The sequence below is a fragment of the Ursus arctos genome, unplaced genomic scaffold, assembly GCF_023065955.2.
Source record: "Ursus arctos isolate Adak ecotype North America unplaced genomic scaffold, UrsArc2.0 scaffold_16, whole genome shotgun sequence".
Classification (NCBI taxonomy): domain Eukaryota; kingdom Metazoa; phylum Chordata; class Mammalia; order Carnivora; family Ursidae; genus Ursus; species Ursus arctos.
In genome coordinates this window covers 26,706,494-26,730,592 of record NW_026622830.1, presented here as the reverse complement: position 1 = coordinate 26,730,592, position 24,099 = coordinate 26,706,494, and the positions used below count along the sequence as shown (strand labels likewise).

General features: G+C 37.9%; 1 protein-coding gene across 4 annotated transcripts in view; it reads left to right on the top strand.

Moving 5' to 3' along the window:
- CSNK2A1 (casein kinase 2 alpha 1) overlaps window positions 1-24,099 on the top strand; it is a 54,373-nt gene that overhangs the window by 7,945 nt on the left and 22,329 nt on the right. For 3 of the 4 annotated variants that reach the window (XM_044385749.3, XM_026503206.4, XM_026503207.4), the window contains exons 2-3: window positions 18,206-18,415; window positions 20,425-20,536. In XM_044385749.3, coding sequence (XP_044241684.1) covers window positions 18,315-18,415; window positions 20,425-20,536 — 213 coding nt within the window. In that variant the 5' untranslated portion in view covers window positions 18,206-18,314. The remainder of the gene's footprint in view (window positions 1-18,205; window positions 18,416-20,424; window positions 20,537-24,099) is intronic. The other variant, XM_048222175.2, reaches the window with a different exon arrangement.

Sequence of the window (24,099 nt, the reverse complement as noted above, 5' to 3'; positions counted from 1 at the left end):
ACTAATGAAGACTCCTGATTGTTGAAACTCACATCCCCACCCTTCATCTTGCCTCCACATTTAAGGCAACCCATTTGGGATGCCTGAGTGGCTCAGTTGAGCATCTGCCTTTGGTTTGAGTCATGGTCCCAGGGTCCTGAGATCGAGTGCCGCATCAGCTTCTTGCTTAGTGACGAGCCTGCTGCTCCCTCTGCCTGCCGTTTCCCCTGCTTGTGCTCCCTCTCTCTCTCACAAATAAATAAAATCTTTAAAAAAAAAATAAAACCATTTCATTGTAATATTTATGGTAGGCTGTTAATTGAATTAATGTGCGGAATTAGGGAAATAGTGTTGAATTAGTGAAAATAACCTATTTAGGCTTTGAATCCTAAACAGACTAGGATTCAGATCTGGCCTCCATCATTTAGTAATCCTTTGATCTTTGGCAGGTCATTTAACCTCTGAACCTCTTTCTTTCTCTTCTTTCCTTCCTTCCTCCCTTCCTTCCTTGCTTCCTTCCTTTTTTTTCTTTCTTTCTGAGTGCTCACAGTGCTGGGTGTGGAGCAGCAGGAGGGGGAGTGGGAGAATGTTAAGCAGGTTCCATGCCCGACCTGGGGCTCAGTTTCACAACCCTGAGATCATGACCTGAGTTGAAATCAAGAGTTGGGCACTTAACCAGCTGAGTCACCCTAACCTCTAACCTCTGAACCTGTTTTTTATTATTATTATTATTATTATTTCTTCTTTTTATAAAGATTTATTTATTTTAGAGAGCGAGAAAGAAAGAATCACAAGCAGCTGGATGCAGGGTTCAATCTCACAACCTGAGCTGAAATCAAGAGTCCAATGCTTAATGGATTGAGCCACCCAGGCACCCCTGCACCTGTTTATTTCTAAAATGGGAGTTTACATTTCCTCCCATGCCTGGTTTGTAAGAGGCATTCACATGGAAAGCAGTAGTTACTACATACATAAATGCTGGATTATACTTTAGATTACTCTAGATCTCAAATGAAGTTTTCTGGCTTTGGGTTCCAGAGGGTCGTGGCCAGTGGAATAAAGTTTCAGGTTCTTACCTTTTTTTTTTTTTTTTTTTAAGATTTTATTTATTTATTCGACAGAGAGAGAGAGACAGCCAGCGAGAGAGGGAACACAAGCAGGGGGAGTGGGAGAGGAAGAAGCAGGCTCATAGCGGAGGAGCCTGATGTGGGGCTCGATTCCATAACGCCGGGATCATGCCCTGAGCCGAAGGCAGACGCTTAACGACTGCGCCACCCAGGCGCCCCAACCTGTTTTTGATTGTGTTGCCTGATAAGATGATATACAGATGAAGACTTCTTTGCCCGTGATTTATTATATTCTGTATTATTGGAGGCTGTACTAGACTTTGAACTTCTGTTAGGTGTTTTAGAGTTGTGTTAACTCAAGTCAAACTGCTTGACTTTCCTTATAATACTTCCCTTCATTGGAAGACCTCCAGCTGTTGCTGTTATTTATGTAACATTGACACTTTGATTCCTTTTCTGGCTTAAAGGTAGAGGGATGAAATTCACACAGAGAGCCCAAATGCAAATGTTTTTTTGTTATTCCATACTCGTTTGTTTAATGGAAAGGCTTGAGTGTTATTGCCTTTTAAAACAGGACTGTTGTAAATTTTGTAGATGGAAATAAAGACAGGAGGCCCAGTAATGTGTTAGGGTTGTAGTGTCTTAAATATCCTGCAGGTTTATGTAAGCAATAACTTTTTGAGTTAATCAGGTTTATTGTGAATATTTATATTCCAAATATTCCCCTTAACAGGACCAGAAGAAACTTATACTCTTGGCTCTGAATGGGTAGTTTTCTTGCTTATTCAGTGTGCACTTGGAGTCTTGGGATTTGAAGGTCGGAGTCGGTGAAGGGGTCAAGGAGCTAATTGTTAACCTTTTGACCTGTATATTTTTCCCCAATTAAAAAAATAAAACACCATTACTTATATGGCATTAGTTTGATAGGTGAGAGAGAATATTGTTCATGACCTTGAGACGGGAAAGTGGAATCATTATAAAGTGAAGGGAGAAAGATAATTTCATTTGATGTTACATGCACATTTACCATTAACCTGTTTTCTTTTGGCTTATTCTTCCAAGTTAGGTTTGCGAGGTTTAGTTTGTATTTGTTGTTTTTGTTTTTTGTTTTTTTGTACCAATGATCTCCATCCAAATAGATGGTCTCTCAGAAGAAATCGTGGTTCGTTAATGGTATATCTGGACTAGAAAGCTCAAAAGATGATTACGTGTATATCCCTTGAAACAAGGGGAGTTATGAAATAGGTCTTTCAGTCTACTACATGGATTTTAGCAATTTCAGCTTGTGATATCTGTATGTTATTTAAACCAGGATCTTTCAGCCAATGTACTATATCAGCGGGAGTTATACATGTGCTGAGGTACTGGTCCCCTCAACCCTCTGACCATTCGTGCAGGCTAACAGGGCATTCAAGTCAATGACCTTAGGTCCGAAAGTCTTGATCACTCATCGCAGTATATCATACAAATACTATCATGTCTTGGTGTTTTGACTTTTTAAAAGGCTGTAAGCACTGATTTAGAAAAGTTTGGTAGCTTTTTTTTTTTTAACAGTTTTAAGATACAAAAGGCCACGAATCTTAAAATACTCTTGGCTTTACATTTAGAAAAGACCATTTTAAAGTATCTCTCAGACCCTCAAGTAATTCGCTTTCCACATACAATTCAAGAGATAGAATTTATTTAATTAAGCCTGGCTGGTTTAGTCAGTAGAGCATGTGACTTATCTCAGGATTGTGAGTTCAAGTCCCATGTTAGGTATGGAGATTGCTTGAAAATAAAATCCTCTTTTTAAAAGAAAGAAAGAGAGAGATACTTTAAAAAGTAAGACTGTAGGGGCATGTGGGTGGCTCATCTGTTAAGTGTCCAGCTCTTGATTTCAACTCAGATCATGATCTCAGGGTCATAAGATGGAGCCCCACGTCAGGCTCTGCTCAGCGTGGAGTCTACCTAAGATTATCTCTCCCTCCTTCCTCACCCCCATCTCCCTCCCAGCTTGCACATGCTCACTCTCTTTCAATAAATAAAATCTTTAAAAACAAATAAGACTATAAGCGATTCAAGTTTAGACACTTTTGAAGAAATTCAAGTTCGTATTTTTTTATACAGTCAAGCAAAAACTGAAGTACCCTTGCTTAAAACTCTTGTCTTCACCTGAGTGACTCTGAATGCCACTGTATCTTTTCTGAAGCTGACATTTTGTTAATCGTTTGTCAAGCTTCCTTCTCATGCTAGAACCTAAATTGAAGCCTAGGATAGATTGTCTTCCTCTTTCCCTTAAGGAAAGAATGGGATATACTTAGTTTGAGAAATTTAATTGTTTAATATTTATGTAAATTATCAAGTTAACCTTTCAAAATGGATATTTTACAATGTTAAAAATGGGGCTTTTAATTCGGCTGGGGTTTATAGATTCCTCTGGGTCTATAACAGAAGCTACAGACCTTTTCTTCAAAAAATATACCTGCACAGGCCATTTTGTGTATACTTTCAGGGAGTTTCATGGACCTCTGATCTCATTGATGGACTCCATTTTCAATGCCACAATTTATGTAGCCCAAATAATAGTTTGTCCTTTTCATTATTTTTAGTGCTGTAATATTTGCCTGATTTATCATTTGTCACAGTATTATTCTTTGAACAAACATTTCTGGACCATATGAAGCTTCTGTGATAGACTCCTGAGGGTACAGAGATGCCGTTCTCTGCCCTTGAAATTTTGTTTAGCTAGAAGGACTGATGTGTGACAGTACAGTGACCGTGCTAGTTGGAAGGAGTAAACAAAGAGTGCTGTTGGAGTGCAGATGAACCGTCTTGACCATTAGAATTTTTCTGTAAATCCGTGTTTGAGTCTGCATTTCTTAATTAGCGAAAGGCATATTGTGAATTGGAATTCTAAATAGTCTTAAATTGAGAACTTAAATGTGCTTGCCACTGCATGTAATAATGCTGGATATTTTCTTTGCCCATATTTTCCTCCAGTTACCTTTGTAAGATATGTAGTATTAATTAATTAATTTTCTAATCTTATATATGTATTTAGTGTAGAGCAGGGATTGCTAACCCAAATACCTACAGGAGTCAGACCAGTAAGATAAATGAATAGAGTTGTCCAGGTTTACCTGTGGCATCTCCAGTGGGTGGGTTTTAGAACCCATTGTTGGATAACACAGGTTAGCCGATCCAAGTGATTTTTATCAGTGCAGGAATACAGAATTATTGTTATCTGACAGACCTACCTACTTTTTCTTGAAGAAATTGAAGGTTAATTTTTTTGTTTTTAGTGTTAGCAGCTAAGCCACCCTTAAATATAATGATAAATTTTAATACATAATTCAGCTTGATAGCTGACTCACTTTTTTAAGATTTATTTATTTTAGAACAAGAGTGCATGTGCATGCGTGATGTTGGGGGAGAGGCAGAGGGAGAGGGGAAGCAGACTCCATGCTGAGCAGGGAGCCCAACGTGGGCTTGATCTCACAACCCTGAGATTGTGACCAAGGGTTGAACACTGAACCAACTGCGAAACTCGGGGGCCCCATAGCTGATTCACTTTTTAAAACACTGTGAAAAGCTTGTTCATGAATGTTCGTAGCAGCGTTGTTCGTAGTGGCCAAGAGAGGAAATGGCAAAAATGTCTTAACAACTGATGGATGAACAAAATGTAGTATAGCCATACAGTGAATTTAGCTTCTATAAAGGAATGAACTACTATGACAGAAACTACAACATGAATGAACCTTGAAAACATACTAAATGAAAGAAGCCAGGCACATAAGGTCACGTTGTGTGATTGATTCCATTTATATGAGATGTCCAGGACAGGCAAATCCATAGAGGTAGAAAACTCATTGGCAGGGGGAGGTGGAGCGTTAGAAATGACTGCTATGGAGTATTGGGTTTCTTTTTCATGTGATGGAAATGTTCTGGAATTAGATAGTGGTGATGGTTGCACGTTGTGAATATACTAAAAACCACTGAATTGTGCACTTTAAAAGAGTGAGTTTTATGTCTGTGGATTTTATATGAGTTTTTAAAATCGAAAAAAAAAATACTGTGTGAGCCAAGTGGAACATTGTTAGTTGTAGAACAGAATGAGTAAGCTGTGAATCTAGATAATATCACCACCTCTGTGTGACCTTATAGAGATGACTCCAGTTTGCCTTCTGTAAAATGGGGAAGATAACTGCCTATGTCTTGGACTTGGTTAGGTTTAAAAGTGATAAATATAAATCCTAAGAAGCAGTGACTGACCCTCCATAGGCTTTCACATATCATTAGAGTTGGAAGCCAGCCAGCGTTTGCTGCCCTAAGTTCCAGCCTGTTTTCTATTGGCAAGTTTAGAGCAACCCACCCTGTTGTTTACTGTTTATTGGTAACCTACAGGAAGTATGGTTGTCTTCTGTGTAACCTCCATGACAGTAAAGGAAAGAGTAGGAGAGGGTATTAATCCTTATATTCTGCAGTTTCCTCACTGTAATCTGATAAGTTAAATGGCAGAGCCAAGGTCATACTTCATCTCAGTGTTTCCAGTGTTCCCATTCTTTCTCTAACCTCATGGTGCCTTATAAATCCAAGGTTCACATCTTTCAGTAATAACTTTCTGTGGCTGTATCACGGATTGTCAGGGACTGTGCTGATCACTTGGGTTAATCGCAGAGCCTCATAAAAGCTTATGGCTCCAGGGGCACCTGAGTGGCTCCGTCGGTTAAGTGTCTCCCTTCAGCTCAGGTCATGATCTATGGGTGTTGGGCTCCCTGCTCAGTGGGGAGTCTGCTTCTCCCTCTCCCTCTGTACTCCTACTCATGCTCTCTGTATCTCTCTGTCTCTAATAAATAAATAAATGCTTGTGGCTCCAAAGAAACATCTCTCACACATACTGACTGTTTTTATATCTCATTGGGAAATAATAGTATGACTGTTTTACCTCTGGTGTTGGTGATGGAGGTGCTTTACATGTAAGACCAAAGAACATCTTTAAGATTAGCTGCAGATCAAAAATACCCATCATACAGCCAAAGTGCTTTTCTCAGTTTTGAACATGAGCAGGTCCATGTGCAAGCAAGGTTGATTTTTGCCAAAATGTTGTATATTATTATCTTAATACTCTCTCAAACATTTATGGAACACATCCCCATGCTAGGCACTGCGATAGATACAGGACATATACCAAGAGAAATAAATTATGGTTTAGGTCCTTGAGTTTATAATCTGTTGAGGAGAGAGAATTGCATAAACAAAACAATTGATAATGTAATGAGTATATCGGGGTGCTTTGGTCCCAAAAGGAGCACTTGGCTCGTTTTGGAGAGGTATAGAAAGGCTTTATCGTGAATGTAAAACTTGGCTGATTCCTGAAGGGTGAGTAGAGTTTCCCCTAGCAAGCGTTATTGGAGGTCGTAAAATTAAAGTCACAGTGAAGGAAAAAGCGTGTTCAGTACCCATTTGCTTAATGTTTTAGAAGTTTAAAACTTTTTAAAGGTGTTAGAAATGTTAAGCTGTACAGTAGAAAGACATTAGAATAGAACAGAGGTTGTAAACTGATAGCCAGTTACAGTACTGATTGAACTGGTTATGGGATTACTCAGGGTTTTCATTTCTTCTTGTGTTAGTTTTGCTAAGTCTTTCCTCTAGGAATGTTAGATTTACTGGCCTGAAGTTGATTGTGTTATCCTGTGTTTAATTATCCTATGTTTTAGGATACAGCATATGATAATTTGTCACTTAAAAATTTTGTTTTTAAAATTATTGTAAGTAAAATTGGTTCCTTTTTGTGTGTACGGTTCAGTAGATTTTAGCATACAGAAATTCAGGTAACCACCATCATAACCAAGACAGAGCAGTTGTATTACCTCCCTCATGTACCCTGAGTAGTCACACCCAGTCTCCCACTCCTATTCTCTGGCAGCCACTATTCTGTTCTGAATTACTATAGTTTTATCTTTTCAGAAATGTTATATAAATGGGATCAAATGATATATAGTATTTTGAAACTTCTTTAAACAGCGTGTTGCTTTTGAGATTCATTGAATGGGTTAGTTCCTTTTTATTGCTGAGCAGTAGTATTCCGTTGTATGGATGGACCACAGTTTATCCATTTGGTTAACATTGTGATTATGAATAGATTATGAATAGAGCTGCTGTAAATGTACATGTATGGGCTTTTATGAACATTAGTTTCTATTTATCTCGGGTAAATATCTATGAGTGGGATTGCTGGGTCATGTGAAAAATGTAGCTTTATAAGAAACTGCCAAATTGTTTTCCAGAACAGCTATACCATGTTGCATTCCCATCAGCATGTGTGAGAGTGTTCAGTTGTTCCACATCCTCTCTAGCACCAAATATTGTCAATATTTAACTTTTAATTTTGAAATAATTTTAGATTTACGGAAGAGTTGTAAAGGTAGAGTCCTTAAATGCTCTTCACCCAGTTTCCCTAGTGTTAACATTTCACATAACCATGACACTTGATTAAAACTAAGAAATAAACAATAATACACTAAACTAAAATGGACTTTGTCTGGATTTTACCAGTTATGTGCTTTTTCTGTTCCAGGATCCAGTCCAGGATACCACATTACGTTAGTCGTCATGTCTCCTTAGTCTCCTCCAGTCTGTGATAATTTTTCAGTCTTTCCTTGATTTTCAAGACTGACACTTTTGGAGAAGACTGGTGAGATTGTAGAATGCCCTTCAGTATAGGTTTGAACAGATGTTTTCTCATGATTAGATTGTGGTTATGAATTTTTGAGAAGAATACCACAGGTGACATGTCTTTTTCATCAGATTGCATCAAGGTTATATGATGTCAATGTAATTTATCTTTAGCAAAGTTTAGGTGTGTCTGCCAGGTTTCTCCCCTCTAGAATTATTATTTCTCCCTTTACATACTTATTCATTAGAAGAGCTTTCCTAAGTCCAACCCAGTTTCAAGGGGAGGAACATCAAGTTCCACCTCAAGGGAAGCCTACCAAATAATTTGTGGACTATGTTAAAACTACCAGAGTAATTAATGAGGATTGGAGGAGATTCTTAGAGGCTATGCAGATAATCCTGTTTCTCCTAAAAGTTTTACTCACCAAGTTTAGCATCTGTTAGTGGATCTTGGCTATAGCAATTACTGTTGCTGGTCTAATGGAAATTTTCTATTTCTTTCTGCAAGAATATGTAGGTTGGAATTCTTATGTAGGGAATATTTTCAAAATTTAATTGGTGTGGACTCACAGATATTAATTTTACTCTTTAGGGTCACAATCTAATTCCATCATTATTACTCACATTGTTCAAGTTTTGGCAATTGATGCTCTTCCAGATTGGCTTCCATGTCCTTTTGATTACAAGATTTGCCAGGCTATCTTGTATTTTTCCTGCCCCATTCTAGAATCAGCCATTTCTCCAAGGAGCTGTCATCCCTTTTATTGGAGAAAGATATGGACACTAGTTATTGTCATTGCTACTCATTGACACTGTTTCTGGGTGCTCTCAGTGGACAGAGCTAGGAATTTACATTCAGTAATATTCATTCTTTGCTGTGTGTACAGGTCTATGGGTTTCGACAATGCTTACAGTAACAAATCCACCTCTACAGTATTATACAGAACATTTCATTGCCATGGGGCAGTCACTCATCTTTTTCCATCTTTATGGTTTGCCTTTTCTAGAATGTCTTATAAATGGAAATACAGAATATGTAACTTGTTGTTTTTAAAGATTTTATTTTTAAGTAATCTCTACATCCAACATGGGGCTTGAACTTAAAACCCCAAGATCAAGAGTCATATGCTTTACCAACTGACCCAGCCAGGCAGCCCAGTGTGTAGCTTTTTGGATCTGGCTTCTTCACTTAGAGAAATATATTTAAGATTCATCCATGTTGCTCAAATCAGTAGTTTGTCTTCCATTGTGTGCTTGTACCACCATTTGTGTATCCATTCACCTGTTGTACATCTTGGTTGTTTCAGGTTTTTTTTGCAATTACGAATAAAGCTGCTATCAACCTTGTGAACATTGGTTTTCAGTTTACTTGAAAAAAATGCCTAAGAGTGGAAATGCTTGTTTGTAGGGTGAGTGTATGTTTAACTTTAAGAAACAGCCAAACTTTCCAAGATGGCTATATATACCATGTTGCATTCCCAACAGGAATGAATTTCTGTTACTCTGCATCCTCACCAGCTTTTGGTATTCTGTTTTTATTTTATTTTATTTTTAAATTTTAACCATTTTAGTAGATCTGTAGTGTATTTCAGTTTTATTTTATTATTTTAAGATTTTATTTATTTGTGAGAGAGCGTGCGCACGCATGCACGCACACAAGCAGGGGGAGCAGCAGGCAGAGGGAGAAGCAGGCTCCTCACTGAACAAGGAGCCGATGCGGGGCTCGATCCCAGGACCCTGGGACCATGACCTGAGCCACCTGGGCATCCCTTCATTTTTATTTTAATTTGACTTTCCCTAATGACTGACAATACTGTGCGTCTTTTCATAGGCTTATTCATAGATATTCTTTTGCAAAGTGTCTGTTCAGATCTCTTGCCTGTTTGTTAATTGGGTTGTTTTCTTATTGTTGAGTTGTTTATATATTATACATAATAAGTCTTTTATCATATTTGTGATTTACAAATATGTTTTCCCTATATGTGGTTTATTTTTCATTCTCTTAACAGTGTTTTTCACAGAGAAGAAGTACTTTAATACTTGATGAGGTCCAGCTTATCAATTTTTATTTTTATGGATTATGTTTTTGGCATTATGTTTTAAGACCTCTGCCTAATCCTATTCCCAGGCCCCGAGGTCACAAGATTTTCTTCTAAAGGTTTGAAAATGTTAAATATTTTATATTTAGATCCACCATTCATTCCAAACTGTTTCTTATATAAGGTGTTTGAGGTTTAGAGTGAAGTACATGATTTTGTATATGGAGGTTCCAAAACCTTTTACAGAAAAGATTACCCTTTCTCCATTGAACTGCCTTTGTACCATTGTCCTAAATCAGTAGGCCATATTTGTATGGATCTATCTCTGTATTCCCCGTTCTGTTCCACTGGTCTATGTTTTATCCCTTTGCCAGTACCACACTGTTTTAACAACTATGGCTTTGTAATAATTAACTTAAAATTTGTGTGATTCCTCCGCTTTATTTTTCAAAACTGTTTTGATTTTTCTAGTTCATTTGGATCTTTTTTTTTTTTAATCCAGTCTGACAGTCTTTATCTTTACCTGGATAATTTATTTCATTTATATTGAATATAATTAGTCATATTTCAGTTTAACCTTTATCTCACTGTTTATGTTCTGGGTTTTTTTTCTAATTTTTTTCTTTCTTTTTGGGGGGTTCTTTTTATCATTCAATTTTTCCCCCTCTTTAAAAAGTTTCGAAGTACATGATATTTTTGTTTTATAAGTAGATATCATCATAGATGATATAACTTGGAGCCATAATTTACCAAAGTCTGGGTTTGCTTGAACTTTCCCATACATTTTTGTTATTTTTGCTTTTTCTTTTCTCTTTCAATGCAAACCTTCCAGATGGGATTATTGTTCTTTGTCTTCTTTATTTAGAGTTATTTGCTGGATATAGAATTATAATTTGGCAAATTTTTTTCCTTAGCACACTGCAAGTATTAAATTGTCTTCAAGCTTCATTGTTGCTTTTGGAAAATCAGCTGTTCTGAGTTGCTTCTTTGAGTGTAGTCTGACTTCTCTGCTTGCTTTTCAGCTTCTCTGCTTTGATTTTTCTGCTGTTTTATTATTGTGTGTTGTGGATTTCTTTTTTATCTTCTTTGGAATTTGTTGTCTCCTGGAATGTGATTGTGTGATTGCTTCTGGGAAATTATCAGCTATTACCCTTCTTTCAAATACTGCCTTTGCCCTGTCCCATTTTCTCCTTTTCTTGTAGTCCTGATCTATAGTATATCAAACCATTTCACAATTTCTTTTTTAAAGTTCTATTTTGTTCTTTTCACTTTTTGAAATCTAGAGTATCCTATTCCTGCATATATTCTGAAGCTTATCTCTTATTTCTATAAGCATAGTCATCATGGTTATTTGGAGTTTGAGTTTGATAAGATCAGAAGTCTCTGTAGGACTTTTCTGTTCTTTTTCTGCCAGTTTTTACTCTTGCAGTATTTTCCTTCAGTACATAGTTCTTTGATTACAAGTTGCATATTATATTTGAAAAATGATTTGTAGGAATCATTTGAGGCCCATAATAGCTAGGTACTTTTTTTTTTCCCACAGAGAGCTTATTCATGTCAGGTATCTGGACATCACAGGTCCAGGGACCACCTTAAAACAAGCTTCATATCTGATACTCCCTCCATACGGATGTAGTTCTTTCCTGGCTCTTCCACTTACTCTTCACTCTCACCCTAAGGTTGTAACTCTCTGAAGTCAGCTTATTATGAAGGTCTCCTTTTATACTTCTCCCCTTGTGAGGGCCATATGCTTTGATATCCGTCAGGACAAAATTCTAATTTTTAGGGATCAAAAAAGACCCTTTGGGCTTTCTTGCTTCCTTCCTTCCTTCTCTGGATTCTCATTTTCTCTTCGCTGTAGGCTATAATTGTTTATCTGTTTTATTTAAGAGAGAGAAAATGAGAATGTGTATATGTCTGTAGGTGTGAGAGTGAGTGTATGTGTGTTTAATCCATTCTCTAGCTGTTCTCAGTGGGAAGATTGACCCAAATAACCTAGCCCACCATTACTGAAAACAGGAAAATTACCTGCTGAAATCTTGGTTCCTTACTTTGAAAACTGAGAAGTTCCAGTTAACTTTCATGCATCTAAACCCCCTAGCTCTTTGTCCTTTGTAGGCATTTTGCTTTGTGACCTCTGTAGTAGAGCTTCCCTGTATGAGTGGAGAAAGAAAGAGAATGAGATCTGAATTGCAATGGTTGTGAGTTAATAATTTCTTTTTTAAGGCGCACATTAGTAACAGTCGTGTAGAATGTACTAGTATTCTCTGAATCTGATATAAAAGGGTTTTGCTAGGGGCGCCTGGGTGGCGCAGTCCTTAAGCGTCTGCCTTCGGCTCAGGGCATGATCCCAGCGTTCTGGGATCGAACCCAACATCAGGCTTCTCCACTAGGAGCCTGCTTCTTCCTCTCCCACTCCCCCTGCTTGTGTTCCTTCTCTCGCTGGCTGTCTCTCTCTGTCAAATAAATAAATAAAATCTTAAAAAAAGGGGGGGGGTTTGCTGATCTGATATATACTTCTTATAGGGGATGACGAGTTGTGCCAGCCTTTGGTAATTTTAGAGTATAATGTTACAGGTCTTTAAAATTCTTAACTTGTTTAAAGTCTTGTGCTTTACAGTTTCTTGTTTTACTGTTTTTCATCTGAGTAGTTCCTATGCATCCTTCAAAACTAAGCTTAGATATTTTTTTCCTGGCAGCTTTCCCCAAACATTGGGGTACTCCATTAATATTTATTGAATGAATGATGGTGGGTGAGGGACTTAAATTCCCTTCAGTGCCTGCAGAGCACCCTGACTTAATTCTTTCAAGCACTGATCACTTGAGATTGTGGTGGACTGTTTCTTTGTCAAGGGCAGAGATGGTTTTTCTTTATTCTCCAGGGCCTAGAGAAAGAATCGCTTCCTGGCAATTGCCACACATTTTCTGGTACATAATAATTGTTGAATAAATGCTTACTGAGTGAACATTCTGCTTTTGATTTGAAAGGAAGAGAGGATCAGGGATTAAGGGCAACTATGGACATACGAAACAAGTAACTCAGATAGTATGAACTACTGGTTTTTTGTGCTCATTTGGCCTTCTAGGCAGTGCCACTTTGAAAGGGGGAGAAGGTGGGGCGCCTGGCTGGCTCAGTCTGTGGAGCGTGTGACTCTTGGTATTAGGACTGTGGGTTCGAGCCCCACAATGGGTGTAGAGAGTACTTAAAAAATTTTTTTAAAAAGAGAAAGAAAGGGGAAAAGGCAAGTTTCTATGATTTGTCTTTACTTTGACAAGGTGCAAGTATAGTTATATTTTCCCTGAGTGAGTTCTACAAATCCTATCTCTTTTGCCAGTTTATACTGCCTGATTGCTAGGAAGAAGAATTCATTCTTTGCAGCAGTGCTGAGAAGGTGTTGTTTTCCTTATACAACTGCTTTTCCTCTGAACGAGCAGTCTTAAATCATGCAGTCGGTGCAGTGTAAGCACATTCTGCATTCTTGACTGTAGAAATCTTTGCCCTGTCTGATTATGAGATCTTGTTCATTCACTGTGGTTGATTTAGGGGTGGGAGGGTTTTGTGGGTTTTTTTTTTTTTTTTTTTTTTTAAGATGGAGACCCTAATACACATCAGGGTTAAAAGAACTAATAAAACTTTATTAACATTTGAAATCAGACTTAATTTTTTAAATTTAAAGTTGGAGAATACCCTTTTCCAGTTCCACTAGGGAATTCATCTGTAAAAATACATTGGCACAATCTATAGTTCACTGGCCCAAATCCAGCATGTAATCTGATTTTGTAAATAGTGTTATTGAAACATTAAAAAAAATACATTGGCACAAATGATTAATCAGATACACAGTTTTCTGGTATTGGATCATTTACTGAACCTCTAATTTTGTTTTTAGTTGCTAGATTGAAAAAATATGGAGTAGAAGAGATAAGAGGGGGAGATTTGTTGAGGAGGGCAAGAGGAGTGTTTATTGAAAATTCTATATTCCATTTATGTTGATAAACATATGATTTTGGCAGTACACATTTTAACCTTATGGTTAGATGGAGTTTTCATTTCCTTGCATTTTATTAAAGAATAGGTCAAACAGAACTGTATACCTGTCTTGGTTGTAGGTGTGGTCTGACTTTAGTAGGGAAAATTTTGTTGACAAAAGTTTTCAGTTGATTAATTGGCTTCTGTTAGACTAAGCATTGAAGAAACAAAATGTAACCATGTCTTCAGAATCAGTCTGAAGGCTTTTTAGGTAGAAGTAGTCATATGAAATCATTAACCACTGGAGTTACACCTCCTTTTATGCAATTACATGAGAACAGGAAGGATGAAGTTCGGTCATTTAAAATGGAAATTATTGGGAAAGTTAATACTTTCTCTGTAAGTCAGATTTTCTTAAGGTATGCTTGTATTATAAACACTAGATAGGAAAATTGTCCTTCAGGATATCTAGGACTCAGACACTTTACCTAATTTCTAAACAAGCCATTTGTAAAAATTGCTAAAATAAGGTTTTTCCAGTATTCTCTTAGTTTTAATTCTTGTGGGGAGAAAAAGACAAATCTTAACCGTGGCCCCGTTATTTAACAGAGGAAGCTATAATACTGGGAGAGAACAACCCTTGAGTCGGCCTTCCGGTTCTCCTAGCTGCGTACCACATGGCCAGAATAGGGGCACCCTACCTTTTGGAGGCAGACTTCATTTTCATTTCATTTTTTGAAAATAAACCTTGATTTGATCAACACACTCTGCAAGATGCAGAGCGTTGAACTGGGTACTGTAAAGTCAAAAGATAAATCAGACATGGATCTTGACCTCAGAAAGCGAAGCGTCTGTTAAGGAAATTAAGGTTTGAAGACTGCTGTATATGAGATTCAAAGTGATAAGTTCTATAGGAATGAGAACACTGGAACCTTGTAGGCCAGCCACCTTAGGTTTGAATCCCAAACCTCTGGGTATTCATGGCCAAGCTCCCGAACTTATTTAGGCTGTTTTCTTATTTGTAGGGAAGGGAAGGAAATGTCTGCCTCATAGAACTGGGAGGGTTAGATATTTAAAGCTGAGAGGCTCTTTTAGCTCCAGACTTGCAATATCTGATTGCTTTTCAGTATCCATTTTAATGTCTCATCCATTTTAACCTAAGTCCAAAACCTGACCTATGAGCTCTCTTCTAGAAGTTTTCTGTCCCCATTGAGTGGTATCAAAAGTCCTTCTAGGGGCACCTGGGTGGCTCAGTCGGTTAAGTGTCCGACTCTTGATTTTGGTTCAAGTCATGATCTCAGGGTTGTAGGATCAAGGCCTGCATGGGGCAGTCTGCCTCTCTCCTCCATCTACCCCTCCTCCTCGCTCTCATGCTTGCTCCCTTGCTCTCCTGTGCACATGGTCTCTAAAATAAATAAAATAAGTCTTTTCTTTTTTTTTTTTTTAATCTCTCTAGCCAGAAGTCTGAAAGTCATCTCCCATTATCCAGTCCACCCGGAGCTATTGATTTTATACCACAAATTTTGTTCTTCAGATTTGTGCACTTAGCTCCATTGCTGTCACCATAGGTCAAGCTTTCATCATCACTCTTGGATAAGCTATTGTTAACAGCCTTCTTTCTCCCAAAATCTGTTCCTCTGCTTTTCCCACACCCAGCCAGAGTGAACTTTTCAAAATGTATACATGGGTCACTTTTCTGCTTAAAACTCCTCAATGAGTTTCCATTGTCCTTAGCTGCAGATAAAACCTTAAAGGCATATTTGTCTCACATTTGTTCTGCCTTTTATTCCCAAGGCCTAACGGTATTTTTTCATAGTAGATGCTCATATATTTAAGGGATGGACAAAGGAAGGAATGTATGAAAGAACCAGCCAATAATTGAGAAATTTAGCCCATCGCTTTCTTTCATATTAGTCTGTATATGAATATATATACACATTTACAGAGGTTGCAAGTGAAGTGCTATTTCTTAATAAAATAATGTTTATCTTTGATGACTTCCCTTATTTTTTCGTATCCCCACCTTTATCCCCAGCCTATCACTCTCTCTCCCCGTCCCTCTTTGCACCATTTTATTTGTCTGAGGTTACTGAAGAACAATTAAAGAACTCTTGCATTTCTTCTCCCCATGTAATGAAGCCCAGCCATTTGACGTTCATGTGAACAGTTCTCTTAGTGTAAACAGATTATTTGGTTTGCGTGTTAGTAAAGTGAAGCACCTCTTCAGGTGCTGTGGAACTGCTAGTAGTCCTCCCAGTGGGGAATCCGGTCCACCAGTTCATAAATTAGGTCCCAGCTGATGAGGCACAAAGCTGCAAGGGTCAGTCAAACAAGTACTTGAGACTCTCAGGAGTTTCATTAATGAATAGTCTTGCTCTGCTCTTCACAGGAAATGCCAAGGCCTTAAGAAAGCAGAGGAACAGTGGGTGATAAGACTGAAAGATGCACAAACTAGTAAATGGGAGTTGGGGAATGTTTTCCGTGTGACTCAGGTGATTTCCAGGAAAAAAATGAAGTCTCACTTTATAATGTCATGTCCACCCCTGATTTGGCCCTCCAAGGCTGGAAGTTAGCCACAGCTCCTGTCATTTTTGTATTTACTCAAAGAAAATATGGTTAAATTGATAAATTTTATGTTTTACCACAGTTTTTATGAATAACATGTTTCAACAAAAATAAGAGTGGTACAAAGAACATCTGTATCCCCTTTACTCAGATATACCTATTGTAATTTTTTTTAAAGATTTTATTCATTCATTTGAGATAGAGCGCAGGAGCTAGGGGAGGGGCAGGGGGGGAGGGAGAAGCAGACTTGCCACTGAGCAGGGAGCCCGATGCGGGGCTTGATCCCAGGACCCTGAAATCATGACCTGAGCCAAAGGCAGACGCTTAACCAACTGAGCCAGCCAGGCACCCCGACCTGTTATAATATTTTCTATTTTACCTTATTTGCTTGTGAGTGTATTCTTGTGTACACCTAATCTATCATCTAAATGTCTTGTCATTTGATCTGATTGTGTGTGTGTTTTCTGTTTGTGTTTTGTTTTTTAAAGGCAATAGGTTTTGTTTTGTTTTATTGTTTTTAAAGATTTTATTTTCGTGCTCGTGCACCAGCCGGTGGGGGCAGCAGAGGGAGCGGGAGAAGCAGTCTCCCCACTGAGCAGAGATTCCTAACATGGGGCTCAATCCCAGGACCCTGAGATCATGACCTGAGCCAAAGGCAGACACTAAACTCACTGAGCCACCCAGGCGCCCCTAAAGGAGATAGAAGTTTATTGAATATAGTGCAAGGGAGCAGCAGGCAGGACAGCAGAGGAGAGGCTGTCTGCCGTGGGGCAGTGGATATGATAGTATTGTTTTTTATATAATTTACCCTGCTCCGGTACAGGATACAGTCTAGGGATAGGACAGTGTGTATAGTCATGTCTCTTCCATCCTGCCTTCCTTTTTTATGTTTTGTAATAGTGACGATTTTGAGTACAGTGTATCCCCCCACTTTCTATAGAAGTTGCCTCGTTTTCTGTTTGTCCAATGTTTCCTTGTAATTAAGTTGAGATTACACAGTCTGGGCCAGAAAACTGCATAGGTGATGTGTTCTCAGGTTATGAAATCTGGAGACTCAGTACATTTTTAATTAAATGCAGAGTAAAGGGACTCAACAAATGCTATAGGAATCATTAAATGGAGATAAATAGATTGGAATGGTCAGCGAAGACATCACAGTTTACCAACTAGGTAAACTTAATTTACCGATTAGGTAGAAAACATGTTTCTAAAATTCACCACTTTTCCTTCTATGTCAAATTTAGCATTAGTTCAAGCAATATGTATTACTGTCTTCTACCAGTATTTATTAAGCTTGCTCCTGTATTAAATAAATCAAGAGGAAATTATTTGTTTCTAAATTTAATGAAATTGTGTCTTTCAGATGGTAATTAAGGATCTACTGATTATTATGCAAGGTTCCCCAAATGATTTGGGTCTATATAAAAAGACATTGAACTTTAATGTATGAGAACAAGTCTTTATTCCCTTCCTGGTTTCATCAACCATTAGAGTCAGGCTGACAGTTTGTACTCCTGGCTTTGCCACTCTTCTAACACTCCTACTTGAGCCATAGAAAGCTGTTCTTGCCAGTAATTTCTGTGCATTGTATAAATGGTAGTAATATTGATGGGTCTATCCTTGATGCCATTTTTCCCTTCCAGGCTATCTTAATAAAGAACATCCAGACTTTAGATGAGGTAACAAGCTACTTCGCAGAATAGGATTAGGGCCAATTTAATTTTAAGTATGTTTTTTGAGTTTATTATTATTATTTTCTTTCCAAGTTACAGGAAACACTGTGGTAACACATTTGGGATCTAGTCATTGGTTAACAGATAGAGGAGCCAGAGGTATATTTGAGGCCATTATTGTAAGATGAATTTTTTTTTCTTCCCATGTGCTTTTAAAAAATAATTCCTTGGCCTTTATGTACTTTATGTTCACAGTTTAAAGAAAACAGGTCTGAAACAAGGTCTTACCCCCAGCTGCTTCTGAACACAGTGACCACCAGATCTCCAAACATCAAGTCCACCTTCGTTCGCCAACCTGTCTGACATGTCGGGACCCGTGCCAAGCAGGGCCAGAGTTTACACAGATGTTAATACGCACAGACCCCGAGAGTACTGGGATTATGAGTCACACGTGGTGGAGTGGGGGTAATTGTTTCCTTTTACTTCACTGTCCTCGCTCAAAGGGCTGACTCTTGTGGATTTTTTGAATTACTTGTATCAGGAATCCTTCCTGACTGTGCATTTATAAACCTCAAGATTGAAACCCGATTTGTGTTTACTTCTGCAGTAGAGAAGCAAGGTATTGCTTTGGCAAATTAAGTGTTCTGATGGGCTTACCATATAAAAATTATTTCCGTCTCTTATTCTTTCCTTGGACTTACATATTCTGGATAAAAGGCGGGTATCAAAGAGTTACCTGTCAGCTCAGCTCATCTAAGGGCTTCCCACTTAGGTGAGAATTAATACTTGAGAGACTTTAAAAACACCAAACTCTTACGTAAAATATTTTTGAGGTCAGAGAGTGTTGTCCCATGATGATACTGAAGGATAAAATAGTTCTCCAGAAAGATGTCCTCTTTCTGATAGAAGCAAAATTAAACCCTTATCAACATTTGCCCTTATCATGAGGCTAGCCATGTGTAACATGGAATTCAGCCCAAATTCCATTTTGAATAGTTGCAGTCTACCTGAACAGCTGTGTTTGCCCCTCATTCTCTGTGCAGTCTCTTTTGGATGTTTACATCTGTTGTCCCAGAATGTATTTAGTTAATTGATCAGGTCATACTTACTGTGATAAAAGCCTTTTGACATTGAATGCAAAAGAAAGTATTTGAAAACACATAAAGCTACAGCTCCCTTATGCTACATTTTATATCTGTTCACATGTGATGTATATAACCTGTAAGTGGTTAAAGGGAGTCTCTCAAAATTGGCATAAGGGTGTATTGTCATCCTGATGGGACCATGATTTTTAACAGTAAGTGCAGCGCCTCTGCACAAAGAGGCACAGTGTGTTTCAAAGAGACCATCAAGAACCAGTGGTATAATATCAGTAAATGTCATTATGGATATTCTAACACTTCCCCTCATATCACAGGCTTTGGAGTCTAGGAATACCTGTGTTTTGCTAAGGAGATTTCAACCACTCTCTTCAAATTGAGTGCTTTGCACTTGGTTCCGCTTAACTAACACTAAACAGCCCTTTTGAGTTTTTGGCATGGTGCTGTTTGCTTGCTTGCATTTGTTTTCTGTGTCCATCCCACAGGAGAATTCAACCAGAACTAAGAGCTTCCTTCCCCTAGACCTGCCTTAATACATTGTCTGTTGTCCTTAGTACCTTTTGCCTTGTCTGTTCATTCACTTTCTTTTTAGCTGCTTGAGAAAAATGGATGGCTAATTTGTTATTTGGATTTTCAGTGTCTCCAGCAGGAGTAAATAGAATTTAGGCCTTATTAAAGGACCATGTTTGTCATTCTTTAAAGCAAAGTCATCTAAGTTGTAATCAGAGGCAGGGAGAAAATGTTGGCATTTCCCTTATTTTTTGCCTCTGATGGTGCTAGTGGTCATGGAATATGGGTAAAAGTGAGGAAGGGATCCCTAACTATGGTTCATGATCTGTGGTGTGATTTGCAAACTCCACTACGTGGACTGTTCTCAGGGCTTGCCTTGGAGGGCAGGTGGGAGGTCAAGCCTATATGTTGAAAGCCACTTACTTGCAAAAAGGCGCATTAAAAATCTGCTGCTTCCAAAGTGTGGCTGAATTGAAATATTTTTATAATACGTTGACTTTCTGCTGGGTCAGGCATGAGAGGACAGGATATATAAAAATTATTCTACAGGGGAAAGCTATCTGTTGTTGGACACACACACACACACACACACACACAACAAACCCTAATATAAGTGAGCTATGTGTGGTATGTCAGTAGAAATATAAGCAATTGGAAAGAATAACTGAAAGGCTTAAATTTTTCTAATTTGAGGACTTGGAACACACATTTTTAATTAATGGCCCAATTTTTTAAATACAGAGATTATTTGAAATACCTTTTATTTCTTTTACTCCTCCTGGTAGTAAGAGTTTTTAGAGTTAATTAGTGCCCTATAGTTTGAACTTTTAAAATCATTGTGACTTTGATTCTTTCTGTTTACAGTAATCAAGATGACTACCAGCTGGTTCGAAAATTAGGCCGGGGTAAATACAGTGAAGTTTTTGAAGCCATCAACATCACAAATAATGAAAAAGTTGTTGTTAAAATTCTCAAGGTGAGTATAAGAAGAGAGATTATAATTTCAGAGATATTTGAAATTAGATCTTTTTAAGTAACAGTACTTAAATTTTTTGAAATACCTTTTTAAAAGTAGCATTTGAAAGGGTTTGGGGAGTGCTTTAACCTCTTTATTTTATTGTATCCTGTGAAATTGTTAGAAGAGGTTCTCTTTATTTGACAGATCAGGAAACTGAAGCAAAAGAAGCGATTTGACTTAAGTCATACAGCTAGATAGTGGTAGAGGAAGAGAGTAAAGGTTCAATCTTCTTTCTTCTAGGTTTTGCCTAATACTGATTTCCTAGATTTTTAGTTACAGTGCATCGTTTTGTTTTCAAGAGGTTGTTACCTCTTCTGTGTAAGGATGACGAGTCAGAAATGCAGGCCTTTAAATGGCCGGCAGATGCCATCCATGTAGCGAGTCGGACGTAAGTTCCCATGTCTGGAGGATGTAGGTGATGGGTACTGCTGCCTGTGCTCCAGCTCCGGCTGATAATTGCTTTGCCGTAGTGCAAGTCTAGTGTTGCTTGATGCTCTTTTGCAAAAATAAAGTAGAAATTTATATATATTTATATGTGAATTACCCTGATTGTTAAATGTTGGCTCAAGAGTTTTTAAAAATGCTCTACAGGCCAGGTTTGGCCAATGGGCTACCAGTATGCAGCTTGTAAGTTAGTTATAACTGTACTGTGCAGTAACTTAGCATATAGTTCTTGCCGTAGGAACTTGTATATATTTGACACTGAGAAGCAGAGGTTCCCAGACTTTCTCAATTTATAGCCACCCATATTGTTTCAGTAACTTTTAAGTAGTTAGGTCCAAATAACAAGTGTTTATTTTAGCTTGGGTGCCATTTAAAATGTTATGTGCATAAATTGAAAGAAAGATATAATTTTATTCTTATATAGCCATAACTGATTAGTATTGGGATATGTACGTACACCTGTCAATCACTGAACAGCTTCTCAGATGTTGGAATAAGTTGGACACCAATAGCTTCATTTCCTTTTCAACCTTGATTTTTGTACAGTATTTGCTTTTTATCACAGCAGCAGCTGAAAACCCAGCTACACAAAAATATGCCATCAAAAGGAATGCAGTACGATCTAATGTAGAAACTATGAACTACCTCACGCCGGTAGTATGCTCTGTATCTGGCAGATATTGTATGCTAATTGGTGTTTCTCTCAAAAATTAGAAATTTCACAGAGCGCCTACAAATTTGCTAGGGTGCCATGGCACACCTTTTGGGAATCAGGAAGTTGAAGTGTGTATATCTGTCTTACCACACATAGAGAACTAGGCTGGAAATCAGAACATGTGGATTCTAGTCCAAACTCTAAAAGTAATTAACTTGGTAGTCCTTTTAACCTAAGATGTTTGCTCATCTGTGCAAATGAGATGATCTTGCTTTCCCTGTCTTTCTCAGAGTTGGTATGAGGAGCAAATAAAAAATTATATATAGAAATATACTTTGGAGGCTGAACTTCTGTGTAACTGTAGGATCATACTTATATGGAAAGGGATATGGGATAAAGTGATAGGTTATGTAGAGTCATATAAAAGTCACAAACAGTAGGTTTCACAGTTCAGAAGAAGGCGGTGGTTAGGAAAAGCTCCCAGGAGCTGTTTTCAGGCCCTGAATCTCAAAGGAAGATTTGGATAGGTGTGGGTGGGAGTGGAGAAGCGGTAAGTGTGATTTAGAATGCACAAGATAAGAAAAGCGGAAGAAACAAGTGAGAATTGTTTCGTGTAGAAGGTGTCGAGTGACCATACAGGGGAGGGGAACTTGGAAAGGGAGATTAAATTGGTGGTCACCTGGAAAATACCATCTCTGCATTTCCTTCCAGTCTTAAGTTTTGTGATTTTTATCTCTTCTAGGTTGTTGGGAGTCATTGTATTGGGGGGGGGGGTGTTGAAAAGACTTTTCAGCTCAGTCTTTTCCCAACTGTACTGTATATTTTACTGTAATTATATAGATGGTTATAAGTGTAGATGAAGTTCATTCATAAACTGTATTTAAAATTTTTAATCTCTCCCACCTATTTATTAATACAGAATAGTTGCATTGACCACATTAAATTAGGCTTTAAGTCACCTGCCTGGTCTGTCACAAACCAGCTTTGTAAATTTATTGATTTTAAGGATTCTGTAGAAGAAAAGTTTCATAAACCAGTAGCTTTCCACCATAAACTGGTAGTTGGGAAATAGTGATTTAGTAGGAAACAGGGGATAGATTGATGGGTTAGTCCTTGGAGGGTAGAAAGATCTCCCAGATACTCTAGCAGGTCAAAAAGATCTGATAGTTCAAGCAAAAAGAGAAAACTTCTAATCAGCCTTCTTCCCAGTCAGAGTGTATTGAGTTCTAATAACAAGGCTAAGAGCTATGGATTGAATTAAATGCATACTGTGGGAGTCTCTATTAGTAACAGTTTTCATTTATTGTCTACTTTGAATTGACCCCTGTTCTAACTGGTATTTACATTCCAACAGTTCTTCAAGGCAAGTGTTAATTCAGAAACGTTTAAGTGCTTTTCCCAAAGCTGCATAGCTACAAAGCCAGATTTTGAGGATGGTGTGTATCCAAGACTTGATTGCTTGTGTCTGTACCACATGTTTAGGATTTTAGGCAAGGTTACAAGAGTTTACAGTACGGTGTGGTAGTTCCTAGACCTGGAGTATCAACCTAGGAAGTATCTAAGAATTGCTCTCTAGCTCCGTTCTCAAGATTCTGATTCAGCGGTTCGAGGTGGGACCTGGAAAGCTGTGTATGTAAAAATCCAGGTGACTGTTGATCATGAAGTTTAGTAACTGCTAATGATGTTGATGAAGAGATGATACATACTTAAAACAATTTCTAAGAATCATATGCAGTGTATCAGTAGTCTGGGGTGACTGACACCCTAGGAAAGACCTGCATACACGGTCCAGGGTAGCAGACACAGGCCACATGTCGTTACTGAGCATTTGAAATGTGGCTAGTGCAAATTGAGATATGCTGTGAGGATAAAATATACTCCATTTCAAAGGCTTAGTACAAAAAAATACATATACAATTGCTTATTAGTAATTTTTTAAATTGAGTTACATGTTGAAATGATAAGAATTGGGATATATTTTTGTTAAATGTATTGAAATTAATTTTGTCTGTTTCTTTACACTTTTTTAATGTGGTTACTAGAACATTTAAAATACACGTGGCTTGCATTTTATCTCTTTTGGACTAGCACTGCTTGAGACTATTTAGAAGAAATGCTTTGTGGAGGAGGTGCAGTTGGACCAAAGCCCTCCTCAGAAAAATGGAAAGGATTTCTTTCTGTATGAGGACAAATGTAAAAATGATGGGTGAGGTCAAAGGAACATGGAAGATAGACTCAGGGGACTCTGCAGAGTGGTATTTTTAAAAGGGAGGGAGGGGTTCATTTTTAGAAATACTGGCAATAAAGCTTGACAGCTATTATGGGTTTTGTCCCGGCCATATTCAGATATATGTTCTCTTGTTGATCATTTTTACCTATAATGAAAGGCTTAGAGAACTTATGTAATTTGCTGTCGGCACAC